This window comes from Artemia franciscana, chromosome 9, assembly GCF_032884065.1.
Source record: "Artemia franciscana chromosome 9, ASM3288406v1, whole genome shotgun sequence".
NCBI lineage: Eukaryota > Metazoa > Arthropoda > Branchiopoda > Anostraca > Artemiidae > Artemia > Artemia franciscana.
Genome location: NC_088871.1, coordinates 31,749,010 through 31,766,840, shown reverse-complemented (window position 1 = coordinate 31,766,840; position 17,831 = coordinate 31,749,010). Strand labels below are relative to the sequence as shown.

The following is a 17,831-nucleotide window of genomic DNA, read 5'->3' as shown; positions in this document are numbered from 1 at the left end:
TACTTATTCTACGGCTTTTGTGATTCAGGGGGTCATTCTTAATGAATTGGGATAAAATTTAAGCTTTAGTGTAAAGAACGAGGTACTGACGATGGGGTGAATCCCCTCATATATGTAATAAAAACATGAGAATACAAAAGTTCTTTACGTAAGCTAATTTATAAGTTACGTAAATCTTTTACCAATAAAAAGGTTCGTAAAAAATTAAAAGTTCTAGTTGCCTTTTTAATTAACCAAAAAATCGGGGGGCAACTAGGCTTCGTCCCCCGCTCTTTTTTCTCAAAATCATTAGATCAAAATTATGAGAAAGCCATTGAGCCAAAAAAAAAAAATGCAAATTTCGTTTTGATTATTCCTCTGCGGAGAGCCAAAATCAAAACATGCATTGATTCAAAAACATTCAGAAATTAAATAAAAAAACAAGTTTTTTTTGACTGAAAGTAAGGAGCGATAGTAAAACTTAAAACGAACAGAAATTACTTCGTATATAAAAAGAGGCTGCTTCCTCATCAACACTCCGCTCTTTACGCTAAAGTTTTTTACTGTTTTAAAAAGAAGAATTGAGAGAAAGAGTCAAACTTTAGCGTAAAGAGCGAGGCGTTGATTAGGAAGCAGCCTCTTTTTACATACGAAGTAATTTCTGTTCGTTTTAAGTTTTACTGTCGCTCCTTACTTTCAGTAAAAAAAAATTTGTTTTTTTTTATTTAATTATCTCAAAGGATCAGATTTGAGGGCTGTCACAGAACGTATTGTACTCTTTCACCGGCAACATGAATGATTACGCAATACCAGATAGCATATCATTCTTGAAATTCTCAGAAACATGCCACGAAATTCTCGGAAATCAGGATATTTGTCCGCTTTTTTTCATTGTATTGTTTCGCCAAGAACATGAATTTAGTACGTAATACCAGATAGCGCATCTTTATTTAAATTCACGAAATTCTCGGAAATCGGTTTATATATTCTTGGAAGATGAATGATTACGCAATACCAGATAACACATTATTCTTAAAATTAGCGAAATTCTTGGAAACCGGTTTGCATATTCTTGGAATGATGACAAAAAAGGTGTTAGCAACTCCAATAGTACACCCGGTAGGGCTGCGCTTAAACTCATTGAATGGTTTCATTGAGAAAATATACATGTTTTTTCTGCAAAATATTAAGACTTTTATAGAAATATTTAGCCGGATACGAGGGACTAGTAACTCCAATAGCACATCAGGCTATATGGGTCGTTAAAGTAGTGGGATATGGGCTAGCTTAAAGTAATGAGATATGTGTCTAATTGTGTGCATACTACTTGAACTTCTGTTTTGGGCTGTGTAGCTTGTTCGAGACTGAAGTCAGTCCTAGTTTTGGTTTGGTGAATTGGGAGTCTGAGCGTGAGTGTTCTCGCTTATTTCCTATCTGCGATTCTTCCCATTTCAACAGTAGTGTTCTGATTAATTATCTACACGCTATTTGCTTTGGGTGTTGGTGCTAATATATCTTTCATCTGTTTCTTCTCCAGCCTCTAACAAAATCACTAATTTTGTGTGCAAACTATTTAAAATGGCCAGGTTTCTCGGAGGAAAAGAACTTGGTGATGGACGTATTTCTAGAAGTGACTAAATAACAAAATAACAGCGTTTTCAACTGCAGATAAGCAGCAACATAAAAATGAAAAAAAGGTGTTAATAATATAAGGGGGGCTACCCCTTCCTCAACCCTCACTCTTTACCCTAAACTCTTGAAGTTTTCTAAAAATACATCTCATTAACATTCAACGGTCAAGTGTCTGAACAGTCTTTCTTGAAGATTTACGACAAAAGGTCAAGTTAGCAGAAAACTCGTTATACTTATTACTTAAGCAGAATTTTTGAGGAACACTTGTTACTTACAATTAAATAAAAATCTCTTGGAGTAATTGCCACTTGTACTTTAGTAAAAGTGAAAGTACTTGGCACGACACTGCCCCAAAGTTATAGCTATTGGATCTTTCAACTGTGCTGACTCAAAAGGCTATCTAAAAATTTTATCGGGTGTCTTTGGGGGGAAAAGGGGCGTGAGAGGAGGGCTAGTTGCCCTCCAATCTTGTTGGTCACTAAAAAGGGCACTTAACTTTTGATTCCCGATCAAAGCAGCCCTTTCCTGATCTTTTAGCATCACTTGCTCAATACGATAACCCCCAGGAAAAAAAAAACAAACAAAAAACAAAAAAACACGCATCCGGGATCTTTCTTCTGGCAAAAAATGAAAATTCCATACTTTTCTATATGGGAGCTCAAAGCCTCGACAGTAGGGTTCTCTGATATGCTGAATCTGATGAGGTGATTTTCATTAAGTTTGATGGAATTTTTTGGGGTGTTTCCCCTCTTTTTCAAAAATCGGCCAAATTTCTTCAGACTCGTAGCTTTTGACGGGTAAAATTAAAAACGAAAAATAGATTTTGATCGGTACACATTTGATAAGTAGCTTTATATATTTGGAATCAGAACAAAAGTTAATTATTTTGATGTATCTATTATTATTGTTTTTTTTAGTTTCGGTTACTATTGAGCCGAGTCGCTCCTTACTTACAGTTCGTTCCCAAGAACTGTTTGAAAGATCACCAAGATCGAGTGCCAAAAAGACAGAGTTGGCGTTAATAGACAAATTCGATATATTATTTGGAAATGAGGTTTTGTTGGGGTTGAAGATGTCAATAATGGAATCCATAGTATGTATTGCACGGGAGAGGCTCTCAGATAAATCAATAGTATCAAATAAGCCCCAAAGATTCCTGTGGCAGATCCACGGGATCCAGAGTCTGAAATTAGCCGTAGCAACACACTACAGGGCCGACACAAGTACCTTAGTAGTCAAGAAGCGTCGTTAAACCAATACATATGTCACAGAAATATTTTACTTTCAAGCCATATCTGCAAGATGGTAGTGGTGAAATGTATGTTTGAGAAGACACCCAAAAAAGAAGTGAACAAAATCTGTCTTCCAAAACTACAGTTCTTCAAAGAACTAAAAAGTTGTCAGAAAATATTGATCATAAAGTTCGGAAAAAGTCTGCTTTCACACTTGATGAATCAACTCCTATTAGCGATACTAGCCACTTGCTTGCATTTGCTTGCTTTTAGTGATGATGATGAAACAACCAATCAGCTTCTGATATGTAAAATATTGTCCATCGTGGTTGCCCCTTAGGGGAAACCTGGTAAAGATCGAACCCTAGCCCAAAGTAAGCCGAAAATTAAAAAAGTCCTTTTGACAAAAACTACCGAGTGACAAAGAGTCGCCAATTTAACCTGATTAAGGAACGATAGCTATTGATTCCATGAATATTAATTATAAAAGTTGGATACAAAAACAAATTTACGAGAATTCGAAAAAATAGCGTGAAATTCAACAACATGGTGTCAGATTGAAACGAAAATTTGCATCATTGGAATCACTATAGCCGAATATCCCATTTAGGAGAATTACAGTCCCCAATTTCAACCAACACGTAAAATCACTTTTTCGCATGGGAAGCCATAATGCATCTTCTTTTTATATCCTTGTTTACTTTTTTTTAGTCACCGCAAGTGGGATGCTGAAACATCTTAGAGAGATGTTTATGTGCTTGTTTAAAAGTAAATCACTATATTTAATGCCTTTTTCAGCACTAAAAACATGGTATTGAAATACAATGTATATTTTCACAAAATTCTCATCTTCATCTACGAAATGATGTCACGTCCGTATCTTCTGATAATGACCTGATGTCACAATTGATTGATTCTGTAGCCGGATTCTTGGAAATGTCGTCATTACTTAAAGAAAAAAGCACCTTGGGTAGAAGCAGTTTACTTGGTTTTCAAACAGTTCGTAGCAACGAACTATTATCACGAACTGTTTTTCGTGGTAACAATTTAACGTGGTAACCGTGGTATTGACCTGGCTCAATAGTAACCAAAACTCTAATAAGTTTCATCAAGTTTAGTCTTACCCATCAGAAATTTCGAGCCTGAAAAAAATTGCCCCATTTTAGAAAATAGGGGGACACGCCCTTAAAAGTCATAGAATCTTAACGAAAATCACACCATAAGATTCAGCGTATCAGATAACCTTATTGTAGAAGTTTCAAGCTCCTATCTACAAAAATGTGGAATTTGTATTTTTTGCCAGAAGGCAGATCACGGATGTGTGTTTATTTGTTTTTTTTTCCAGGGGTGTATCGACCCAGTGGTCCTAGAATCTTTCAAGAGGGCTCATTCAAACGGAAATGAAAAGTTCTACTGCAATTTTAGAGTAACAACAAAATTGGAGGGCACCTAGACCCCTCGGACGTTAATTATTTTCCCAAAGTCACCAGATCAAAATTCTGAGATAGCCATTTTATTCAGCGTAGTCGAAAAACCTTATAACTATACCTTTGGGCACGACTTACTCCCCCACAGTCCCCGTGGGAGGGGCTACAAGTTACAAACTTTGACCAGTGCTTGCATATAGTAATGGTTATTTGGAAGTGTACAGACGTTTTCTGGGGGATTTTCTGGTTGGGAGGGGGGTGAGAAGAGGGGGATATTTTGAGGGAAGTTTCCTTGGAAGAACTTGTCATGGAGGAAGAACATTTCCATGAAGGAAGCGCAGGATTTTCTAGCATTATTAAAAAAAAAACAATGAAAAAATAAATATGAAAAAGTTTTTTTCAACTGAAAGTAAGGAGCAGCATTAAAACCTAAAACGAACAGAAGTTATTACGCATATGATGGGCTCACCTCCTCCTAATACCTCGCTCTTTACGGTAATTTTAGTAATTTCAACTATTTATTCTACGGCTTTTGTGATTTAGGGGTCATTCTTAAGAAATTGGGACAAAATTTAAGCTTTAGTTTAAAGAACGAGGTACGAGAGGGTGAACCCCCTCATATACATAATAAAAACATGAGAATACAGGATTTTGTTACGTAAGCTAATTTGTAAGTTACGCATACCTTTTACTAATAAAAACATTGGTAAAAAATTAAATGTTCTAGTTGCCTTTTTAAGTAACCAAAAAATCGGAGGACAACTAGGCCTCTTCCCCTTCTCCTTTTTTTCTCAAAATCATTCGATCAAAACTATGAAAAAGCCATTTATCAAAAAAAAAACATGCAAATTTCGTTTTGATTATTCATCTGCGGAGAGCCAAAATCATGACATGCATTGATTCATAAATATTCAGAAATAAAAAAAACAAGTTTTTTTAACGGAAAGTTAGGAGCGACATTAAAACTTAAAACGAACAGAAATTACTTCGTATATGAAAGGGGCTGCTTCCTCATCAACGCCCCACTCTTTACGCTAAAGTTTTTTACTGTTTTAAAAAGTGGAGTTAAGAGAAAGAGTCAAACTTTAGCGTAAAGAGTGGGGCGTTGATGAGGAAGCAGCCCCTTTCATATACCAAGTAATTTCTGTTCGTTTGAAGTTTTAATGTCGCTCCTTACTTTCCGTTAAAAAAAAACTTTTATTTTATTTAATTACTAAGAAAGAGCCGAATGTTTTTTCCATTGTGTAATATAGTACAATAATAGCACAATAACAAGTTATTTTGTTATTTTTGATAATTTGAAATTGATTAATTGGAAATTTTGAAATTGTAGAAGTTGTTTGAACAAGTTTTTTCAACTGAAAGTAAGGGGCAACTTTAAAACTTAAAACGAACAGAAATTATTACGTATATGAGGAGGTTGCCCCCTCCTCAACACTTCGCTTTTCACGCACAGGTCTTCTGGTACTTTAGAAAAAAGTTAATTATTGTCCTAATTAAACGACCCCTGTGCTTCAGGAGTCGTTTTTAAAGAATTGGGACAAAATTTAAAATTTGGCGTAAAGAGCGAAGTTTTGAGGAGGGAAAAACCCCCTCACATACATAATAATTTCTGTTCGTTTTAAGTTTCGATGTTGCTCCTTGCTTTCAGTTAATGAACTTGTTTTTATTTAATTTCTGATCATTTTTTAAGTAGCGTCAGAATATCTGGCTCCATCCTATGAAAAAATCCCCCTCCCTACAGAAATGTCCTCTGGAAAATTCAACCTTTATGAAAATTACCCCGGAAGATTATCCTTACCAGATGTAAAATTGAATCGGTAAAGACAAAGCAAGATAAATAAAGAAATTTCGTATAGAAATTCTGGGAAATTCCCCCAAATTAAAATTTCTCTTGAAAAGTTCACACCCTGAAAACTTCTCACTCCATGAACTCTTCCCATGCAAAATATCCCCTGACAGAAAACTTGTCCTCCCGTCCCCACTTAAGAAAAGTATGCATACTTCCCAATAACAAATACTATGCGTGAACAACTCGCAAATTTTACAACTTAAAGACCTTTCCCCAGGAGCTTTAGGGGTCATGTTACCTCCAAAGACATAGTTATTCGGCCTTTCAAATATGCTGAACAAAATGGCTATCTCAAAATTTTTTCGGGCGATTTTGGAGGAAAAGTGGCGTGGGAGGGGGCTAATTGCCCTCAAATTTGTTGGTCACTTAAAAAGAGCACTAGAACTTTTCATTTCCATTATAACGGGCCCTCTACCGACGTTCTAGGATCACTGAATCGATACAATCACCCCTGGGAAAAACAAATTTATAAAAACGCATCCGTGATCTTTCTTCTGACAAAAATTACAAAATTCCACATTTTACAAATAAGAACTTGAAATCTATACAATGGGGTCCATTGATATACTGAATCTGACGGTCTGATTTTCATTAAAATCCTATGACTTTTAGGGGGTCTTTCCCCCTTTTTCTGAAAATCAGACGAATTTTCTCAGGCTCGTAGCTTTTGATGAGTAAAACTAAACTTAATAACATTTGTATAGTTGAAATAAGCACAATAAGCCAATTCTTTTGATATATCAATTGGTATCAAATTTCCTTTTTTTAGAGTTTCGGTTACTATTGAGCTGGGTCGCTCCTTACTTACAGTTCGTTATTACGAACTGTTTTAATTTAACAATATTCCCTTTATTGCGTGATGTATTAAATAATTAGTAACCCTTGTAGTAAAAGAAAATCCGAACTTTATGCTTAAATATCGACTTTTACATGGGGTTGTTTTTTTTGCTTTGTTTTTCAGTGTCTATCTTTTACAGTTGATTCAACGATGTTAAAAAATGTTGATGGAGCGCAAAAATCCAAGAAAACTTTTGGGCTGGTATTATCCATCATTTCACTTCATCAAACAGAATCAATAATCTTTGAACGTTTATGACAGGTAAAAAGTAACGAGATTTTTGAATCTGAAAGTCGACGGTTTCGGACTTTTTCAAGATTTTGACTTTTTCAAGAGATGGATGTTTCCTCCGATTGTAATTTATGACCTATAGGAGACGAGTAAAAAGATTTACACTAATTGGCAAGCTGAGCAATACTATAAAATCCGTAACAAATTTGAGTTTTCTATTTTTATCATCAGTAGCTGGATAACGACAAGAAAAAACTTTTTCTCTGAAACTTACGAAGTCTCCTCTGAAGTCATTGGACACACTCAATATGATTGCTAGCATGCAAGGTTGGCGAAACCATTATCACTTTAAAGTTTATTTGCATTGGACATTCTAATTTGGACATATAGAGCAAGCTTTGGGAATATCAAAAAGTTTACTTCAATCCGCACAATTTTCATGAGAAAACGATCCCCATTGTGAGGAACTATCGAACAAGTCACGAAGAGAACATTTATATGCGTTTTCCGCATTGAATCTTGAAAATTTTGACTGTATTAGAAATCATTTCACATATGTCTTTTCAGGAGCCCTGAAACTTTAGTTGTATGAAGGAAATGAAGAATTGTTTATCATTTTGAGTGACAGAGGACTTGAAAGTAAACCACTCGATCATGTCACACAATTTGGATTTCCTTACAAAAAGGACACCCCATAGTAGCCAACGTCTTATCAGTTTTATTACGATTTTCCATTTCTCGCTTACACAAACAAACAGGCTTCTCGAGATTAAACAACATCTCCAAAACCCATAACATCTCCCACTCAAGAAGCAAAAGAGACTACAATCAACAGAAGCAAATATTAGAGAGCATTCATCTCCTTGGTATAGTTTGTTTAACCAAAATAAAAAATATAAAAATGTTCGACCGAGCCCTAAGGAAATCAAACAAAAAAAAGTAAAGATTTAATATATATTCTTCAATTTTCTGTCTTGTGAAATTGAAACGAGTTTTTATGAAAATTTTACGTGTTTGCCACAGAAGCTTCATGCGCCTCAGAGTAAAAAAAGACTGTGAAACACTGGGTCAAGGGAGGGGCAAGACACCTGAAATGAGAATATATGGGATTTTAAGGAATTCCCGAAATGCTGAGTTTCTTAAGAGGTGGGCAAGGAAGACATTTAAAGAGAACAATGTAAAAAAGAAGTATTCACAATTGTGTTAACCCCAGTTAATTTAAAAAAGCGACGCGATTTTGATAGCCGTAGTTTAATCCAAAATGTTAAATCCCTTGAAATAGGAATAAATCATTGCCTTTAAAGCTGAAAGTGTTGGTACTACCAGGAGTAGAGGAAGACTTGTTCCTCTTAACGTCTGAGCTGGGGTGGAAGTGAACCATAAACATTTCACACCAAAGTATTTCTTAGAAACAGCCTTTATACGTCAGAATTTAAGAATTCGCCCCTTCCTTCTTCTGCAAACAAATACATAATAAATTATAATCATTACCTCTCTGTTTAGCCGCGTTTGGCAGCATAGTAAATTTTCTCCAAAGAAACCAGAATTAAGTTACTATTTTCCTTTTTTGTGTCATTCGAGAATCAAGACCCCGAAGGCTATTTGCCTAAAACCGCTCAGGCATTATGAGATGAAAGTTATAAAAGCAAATTTCATCCATCGTATTAAATATAGGTGCTGAAGGCATTTGACCTCGGTCTAACATTTACGCCCTTAACGGCTCAAATGGCAAAGCCTTTGCGATAACAAAATACGTGACCTTAACTAAGTGTAAGAAAACAGTATTTTAAAAACAATCTCCATTTAACCCATTCATAATGTTTTGAAATTGAAAAAAATAGTGTTTAGACTTAAGTTTAAACGTCCAGGGAAAGTTCGGGAGGATGTAAACTAAATCAAAGTGAAAAGGAAAAATTTTTTGTATAGTTTTAAAAATAGGAGCGAGAGTGCTAAAGAAAATATGGGCTATCTGATAAAATAACTTTCGGTTTTTTCTGCCACATTTGAAACTTTTAGTCGTCAGCTACTGGGTTTCTTACTCTAGGAGCCAGCTAAGAGTAGGTAGATAGATATCACAGTTGCTTGTCAAAATTACCTTATTACCTTAGCGGGAAAATGAAGTTGAGGCTTCGGTACCCAGACTGGGCCTCTTTGGGTCAAAAATTGGGGCAGTAACTTGTTCATTTTGGCACAAAAGAAGTTTAAGGTGTTTAAAATTGCATATACTGATTGCTAATTTCAGTACTTTCAGAAATATTATTTTAGACCCAGTGAGAGTTCAGTGAGATGGATATTTATAATTCGGATAAATTGCTCCCTGCTTAGCGTGTAATGAATTTTTGTCACTTTCTAAGACCGTCCTTCCTGCTGGAAGTTTCTTTGTTAACTGTAACCATTTTGTAGACGACATGACAAACCGAGAAACATTTTCCATGCTATGTTTCATTTTTATTATCACTTAGTATGTTTTTGCTCCTTTCTTGTGGATCCTTTTATTATAATGTTTTTATACCATTTCAGGCCACGAGTTATTCCCTGAAAATATTGTCTCAGAAAAATCAAGACCAAGCATTACCAAGAAAATTACACCGTTGAAGAAAGCTGCTGACTTTTACTTTGCGAAATGGTACAGCGGTGATACCTTTTTTAGTCTATTTTATTAAGGGATCGAGAAAAATTTACTCCTAGGGTGTACTCAGTTTAATTCAGGAAAAGAGTCAGTCTCCTTGCTAGAAAACAAAAGGAAAAACTGTTTAAACATGTATTTTTGAACAAAATATTTTTTTATTGTACAAAAAAAAAACAGGAGCAGAAAAAGTCTTTTTGGCCACCTGTTCTGTTTCTTTTCGTTTTGTTTCGAGGTATGTTTATTTTTATCTGTTTCTTCAAAACAAAGGGACAATGCCCACGCTTAGTCCTTCTAAAGTAATCTCACATATACTTCTTCACCTTTTAATATTTTCATGTCTGCAAATATTTTATTATGATGGGGAGACAGCTCATTTTAAGATAGAATAGCCCGGAGGGGGATTAACAGCCTACACCCAAAACAAATCCGGAAGAAGTAGCATTTACCCAAAATATCATGACAGTGCTGTAAGGCTTACTAAGCTATAATTTCATCTAGTGGCGCCACTCCTTGAGGTCAACATACAACTCCGTTAGGAGTCACAGTTCTGAACAGACAAACTCGTAAAAGATTGCTCCTGTGCCGCAATGAGGCATTTTACAATACTTTAAGGATGACCTTAAGGATAACAAACCCTTATCCCCGCAGACCTCAGGAAAGGGGTTGTAAATTATGCCCTAAGGGCACTTAAGAATTATCTTATGAACTTCAGAGGGGGCTCATTGGGTTGCTAATCAGAAGTGTTAGTGCCCTTTTTGAGATTCAGAGTGATTGAAGGGTGGATATCCCAAACACCTCGTATTTTCCCAAAATGAATCTGATAAAAATTTAGATGGCAATTTTTTGTAGTAGAAACTTCGCAAAGAGCTCATTCCATTAAAACTTGAAAGGGCTACTGCCCTTTTTTATAGTCACAAGGGAGTTGAGGGCAACTAACCTCCCTTCCACGCTCACCATTTCCCCATAACACATCCAATCAACATTTTGAGATAGCCATTTTGTTCGACGTAATTGAAGGTCCGTAAATCATATCTCTAAAGATGACAACCCCCCTCCCGAAGCCCTCAGGGCAAGGGTTACAAGTTATGCCCTGGGGACATTTAATTTATATATATAGAAAGGGTAATCGTAAAAACTCCAAAATGCTCTCATATAATTGGAAATGAGAAGTTCTACAGTCCTTGTTAAGATTCGGAATGATTAGAGGATTCATACCACGCCGCCAACCCTATACCTCGTATTTTCCCAAAATGCATGTGATACAAATTTTGAGATGGCAATTTTTTGTCGTAGATACTTCTAAAAAGGCTGATTCGATTGGAAATTGAAAGGACTAGTGCTCTTTTTATTAGTCAAGATTGATTGGAGGGCAACAGCCCCCCCCCCCTATGCCAATCAATTCCCAAAACACATCTAATCAAAATTTTCAGAAAGCCATTTTGTTCAGTGTAGCTGAAAGGTCTGGAAATTATGTCTTTGAAAACCCCCAGACCTTCGCAAGACAAGAACATAATGTACAATTTACTGAAAAAATGGCTGTGGATTGTCAGTTTAGCATACATCTATATATATATATATAAATAAGTTGTCTGTGTGTCTGTCGAGTGACGTCATGTTTGTGTATCGACTGACGTCATGTTTGTCGACTGACGAAATTACAGACCGTGACATCGGGACACAAATGACGACCGGGACACCGGGACATATGGAATATAAATGACGACCGGGACACTCAAAGAGAAAGCGACCGGGACACAAGGAATATTCGATTAGCAATCACCATCAACAAAGCACCGGGACACAAATGACGACCGGGACACAGAGAATATAAATGACGACCGCGACATTCAAAGAGAATTTACAGACCGGGACACCGGGACACAAATGACGACCGGGACATAGGGAAACAACAACAACGGGGACGAAGGGGGGCAGAGGGGGATATATAAATGACGACGGGGACACAGGGAATGTTCGATTAGCAATAACCATCAACAAAGCTCAAGGGCGATCATTAGAATAATGAGGTATAGATTTGAATACAGATTGTTTTTCCCATGGACAATTACATTTTGTATGTTCAAGAGTCGGTAAACCTGACAATCTGTTTATATGTACAGACAATGGGACAGCCAAGAATGTTGTATATTCGCAAGTTTTACGTAGTTAAAAAAATATATATATATCTATCTATATTCACAGGTGGGACACAGGGACACAACTACAATGGCGCGTAACTAATATGGCGCGTAACGACTTACACGTGCGGGGGGGCTTGGGGGGCGCGAAGCGCCCCCACCAAATAGGTGTTGGGGTGGCGCGAAGCGCCACCCCAACACCTTGTATACTAATATATATTCCTTAAAGTTTAATCATTTTTAACTGATTAAAGTTAAAAAAGTTAAAACATTTTAAAAATATTTTGTTTATTTAAATCATACAATAAACAATCGAGTGAAACTCAAAACGAGCAAAAATTAACATGAGTAGGGCCGACAACTCCATGTCTTCTCAAGACTAGAACATAATTTGCACTTTACTGAAAACAAAATATATTGTAAATGTTTTTACTTTGTTTTTATTTGTTTAAAATGTTTTACTAGATATATGAAGGGGGAATTTCTCCCCCTAGTAATCCAATTGCAGCGCGAGTGCTTGGTGCCCTTTTTAAGAGTAGCAAGAGGTTGGAGGGCAAGCAGCCCTTCTGTCAAACCCATTCATTTTCCAAACGTATCCAGTCAACATTTTGAGACAGCCATTTTGTTCAGCATAGTAGAACGGTCCTGCAACTATGTCTTTAGGGATATTATGCATTTAAACCCCCACAATTATGCAATTGGCCCATTATGCTTTAGAACTAAACGTTGCTTTAAAATAATTTATTTTTTCCAATAAGACACCTCAGCAATATATCCAGAACGACTGGGGGCTATTAAGTTGAAACTTTTCGAGATAATACTGCTACTACTTCTGCTCTTACGATTTAAATAAATAAAAAGAGTGTAAATGTATCCAAGTTGTCAAAGAGCATAGATAGAGCCTTTTGAGAATAATATTAAGTTTTATTTTTCAGGTCAACTTCAGAAGCCTATGATAATACTGTGTCAATAAGAAAGAACAGTAATTAATTTAAAAACTTTTTCCAAAAGACAAATTTTTCAAAGAAAAGTAAAGAGCTCTATTAAGTATGAGCGAAAATAAAGTCAAATAATCCTCCAAGCGCAAAACTACCACAAATCACTAACAATAAATAAATGAAACTCAAAACAAACAGAAATTACAATAAATAGCCAAATCGAACTCAACGAGCAAAATTAACATGAGTAGGGCAGATAACCCCCATGCCTTCTTAAGACCTGAACACAATTTGGAGGATGATAGCTGCAAGAAAATATTTCTATTTAACTCTTCTGCATTGCTATTAAACTTATGTACTTGATTCGCATTGACCATTTAAGGAGATTAACCACTTAAGGAGATTAACAATGAAACAGTAGATAACCTCTTGAACAATCGAAGTTGACGTGTAAAAAAAATGGAAGTCATTTCATTTCAGATTCAGTCCAATTTAATAGCAGAGCTTTAAACCACTATCATGGGTAACATTTACAGGATCACATGTAAAAAGCCATGGAGATTAAAAATTACTGCTTTTATATCTCTGCATTAACCCTCTATATTCCTTCACCAAAATGATAAGTAAACACTGGATTATATTGGGTAAAAATAACAATGGTCTTTCTTTTTTTTAGGAAAATTGAGTACATAGAATTCTCCCAGAGTCGCAAGTAGAAAAAAAACTTACTTTTGATGGAGTTGCTGTGCACTCAATACGCTGTCTTTTGATGCTGCTCTTGATAATGATAAAGAATATTTATGTGCTCTATGATGTAGCTCACAGAGGCATCTATTTGGTGAGCTCCCATGACTAAAACTATGAGGAACTAGATATTTTTGTTGATTTTGTATAGATTCTCTGGAGTAGTCGGACTTTTCATCAGGATCGTGACTGCCTTCTGTTTCAACACTGGCCTGGTTTGACGCAGAAGGATTTGAAAACCTTTGACGACTTCCTTTTACCTAAAATGAAAACGCTTACAAAACTATAATGAGCTAGCAATTCTTGCTCAAAAATCAGAATAATTTACACTAAAATGGTGCGAATAGAGCATTCTAAGATATCGAACTGAAGTTACTTGAGCTATCGTTTTGAACCGTGCATAGATTTTAATATGTATGATTAGAGAATCAAAGTGGGCCAGTGCTTCATGTCATAAATTTAAGACCAAGGGAGCACTATGTACCAAAAAATGTAAGGTTGGAGGTTCTGGCCCCCCTTAAGATGGGGTGCAGAATTTGGTTGAAAAACGCTATTTTCCAATCAGTTGTATATTTTCAGTATTCTTTTCTAGGTCAAAGAGAACACAAATTTTTATTTGGTGATGGGTTTTATGACAGGATCAAAAAATAAGCAAAAAATCTTATTGATAATTAACCCTCTGGTCCCTTTACCAAAAGGACCGTGATGCGCAAAATATTTATTTAGGAGAATGGTACTCAAAAATGGGCCCAATAACTGGTGTAAAACTTTTTTTTTCCCAATTGGCTTCCCAATTTTTTTTTTTCCAAGGAGACACCAATCCGAAAAAAAAAATATCGATTTACCCAAAAAGGACCAAAAAACTTTTTTCCAAACGGCTTGAAACTTATATTTGTAAGTTCCCAAGCCAAAAGAAACCTAATGTCACAAGAATAGGCTTGGGCAGAGGTACTCAAAAAATCAGCAATAGTTTTTTTTTATCAGTTTGAAACTCACATCTGTAATTTCTCGGGCCAAAGGGATTCTAATACATAATTTTACTTTTCCCTAAAACGAGACTGAAAGAACGGCCTAAGAAACTATTTTTTTGTGTTTTTTTTTAACGGCTCAAAACTCTAGACTTTAAGAAACTTCAAGCCTCTTGGCTAAAAAAAACCGTAGTGCATAAAGAAATTTGGGCTGGGGGCACGAGCACCTCAAAAATCATCAAAAGACTGGTTTTTTGATTAGCTTGAATTTTTTATGAGAAGCCAAAAGGTCAGAGGGATCAAGGAACTCCGATGCACTTGTAGTGTAAAAAAAATTGTTTGCCCATAAGAAGGTAAAAAAATCCAAACAATCTGCAATTTATATCCATTAATTTGCAGATCAGAGTAACGCTATGAACGGAAAACTCTTGAAAAACCATCTCGACTCACCCCGAGAATTGACGATTTTTTTTCACAACGGCAAAGAATCGGATTATTTTTGATTAGTCTGATTTTTGAACAGATCAAGGCTAAAAATTATCCCAAACCAAAAAAGTTACTGGATCGTTTTTAGCATATCAGATCAAAATATAAAAAGATTAATGACACGTAAAAACAGGCCCATAAAGTTCGTGTCACTGACAGGCTAGAGATTTAAATTCTAAGTCATTGGGCAAATTAAACTTAATGAAGAAATACAAACTTGAAAGTATTTTTGTGGTATGTGAAGTTTGTTCCTTTCTGACCGGCTTTGCAATTACGGGGAATAGACATACCTCAATAAAGAAAATGTTTACCTCAATCTGAGTACCTGAATAAGAAACAAAGTCGGTCCTATCGACTTGTGACCGATAACAGTGTCAAAGAATCTTGTTTTCTGCAGTTGGCCTAAATTTAAACATGCGGAATGAACAAGAAGAAATCCTATTATTCCAGTAACTCAAGACAACGACTTTTGAAAAAAAAATCGGTTGCATAAATTCGAGAACAAGCGTAACGGAACAAGATATTGCTGCTCGGATTGGGCTCGAAACTCACAGCACAGACAAAAGAATCTCAATGACCTTAAACTGTATTGAAAAACACCTATTTGTATAGATTTATGACGCCCAAAATAGGCACAATTTTTTGTGATTGGTTTACAGCCTACCGGGCATGCAGACGGAAGAGAACATAAACCACATAAAGGAGGAATAATTTTGGAATGAAAGGATTGTATCGATTTGTTGCATCCCAAAACGGCTTCTCTGATCAGTTGGGGACTTTTAGTGTATATACGCTGGGCCAAGGGGACCTCAGTGAGGACAGAAATCATCTCTAGAAAAAATATTTCATTTCAGCTTAAATTACAAAATCTATTAGCCATTTTACCAAATTTTTAAGCATCTTTTTTCAGTCTGCTTCCTCTCATGATTTCTATTAATAGGCAAATAAAATCAAACCGGAAAAATTGTCCAAATATTTTTCTATTTTCCTATGTTTTCCATTTAAGCCTAAGAGCGCCATTTTATTTTGATTATTTTTTCTTCTGGGCAATCATTCCCAATTCAGAAATTTTGTAAATATCCGAAATGGATAAAGTAAGGGAAAATAACAAAAGATTATCTTATAGCCAACGAATTACCCAGTACAATCTTTATCTAATATACCGTTCATCGGTGACTATCAAGCATGCACAAATTGTTCATTCTTGAAAGGCATTTGAGATGTCACTACTTGTCCAGCATTTCCAGACATAACTTTGTCCACACAACAGTCAAACATCTTTTCGGATGCTTTCTAATTAACCATTTAGTACAGACAAACATTCATCTAACTTATTCAAACAAAGAATGTTTGTTTACTCTCTGGTTTCCAGGTAAAGTTGTTTCTTTTTTCCTTATTTTTTTTTTTCTTCAGTGTTGAGGCAGGGTGTGCCTTCTTCAAAAGCAATGAGAAGAATGTCTATCGATATACTATCGTTGCCAGTGGAGTGTCATCATGCATTATTTTTTGTCATTCGTTAGGAAAAATTGAGATGGGAAATTTAATGGTTTATTAATTAAAATCAAGAAATGAACAAACAGAACAAGTAAGATAGTAAAAAGAATCAGGGGAGATGAAAATACTTACGTGACACTCTTCCTACCAAAATCTTAATCTCAGTAAGTAAATACAACAATTTTACTAATTCAGGTAAAAAAGGAGTAAAATAATTTAGACACCACGATTAATGAAAATAGAGAATATTGCTCACAGAACATCTATGTCAATCTTGATTAAGTGTAATAACTATAGCGGTATAGCCAGCCAGAAAAAAAGTGATTCATTGAAAACTTTACTTTTCTGTTGCAACATCTTGTCGGTACCACTTTATTCGGTAAAAACTAGCAGGAAACAGGCTAGTTGAAAATCAAGAGTCAGTTCGATCATCCATTTTTAGTGCCAAAAATTAACTACAGAAACAATGTGTCAAGCTTATGGACCGATTGAGCGTATTCTAAGTAATTTTCTTCCTCAGGAAAAAATCGCTTGGTGCTTCATTTTTTTAAAGTCCATATTCATACTCTGCAGTAACTTATTTCTAACCTCATAACTACCACATTTAAAAAACCCAAATTTACCTCTAAATTTACAACACTATCGTCAGTCTTGATATTGAGTCTATCTTTTGTTTGTTTTTTTTTTTACCAGATTTCTTCCTATCCTAAAAGACCCCTCCTTCCAAATAAATCTAAATTTTTATGGTCTCCAAAGTTTTCTAGGACCAAGAGGCTACCATTTGACACCATTTATATCAAACAGGAAGTACTACAGTAATGCCAAATTGATTGGCATACGATTTACATATGGATTATGTATGAGCCTAGGAATTGGACCCGAGCCTTCCTCCTCCTCCGAAAGAAAATAATAGCTCTACTACTTTGCTTGCGTGTTACTCGCTTCTTGGCCTTGACAGAGGATGTGTGAAAAACACTGGAATGGTGGTTAACTGAATTCTGAAGCCTTATTCTGAAGCCAACTCAATGGATGACAGAAAATCCTTCTATGCAAACGATTTCTATGATGTTTTCAGAATCAGAGTAGTGAGCTGCCTCACTCTGTAGCCAGAAAAAAATATATCTTTTCTGAAGCCGGCATATCGAAGCCTATTGGACAAAATGAATGATAGGTGTGAAAAACTTTCCAGAGTTACATAGCTATTTCTGGAAAAATGCCCATGTTCGGTATAAATCATGTTAGA

At 35.6% G+C, this 17,831-nt stretch overlaps 1 protein-coding gene across 3 annotated transcripts in view; it reads right to left on the bottom strand.

Moving 5' to 3' along the window:
* LOC136031274 (small conductance calcium-activated potassium channel protein 2-like) overlaps positions 1-17,831 on the bottom strand; it is a 294,910-nt gene that overhangs the window by 227,138 nt on the left and 49,941 nt on the right. For all 3 annotated transcript variants that reach the window (XM_065710711.1, XM_065710709.1, XM_065710712.1), the window contains exon 4: positions 13,626-13,900. In XM_065710711.1, coding sequence (XP_065566783.1) covers positions 13,626-13,900 — 275 coding nt within the window. The remainder of the gene's footprint in view (positions 1-13,625; positions 13,901-17,831) is intronic.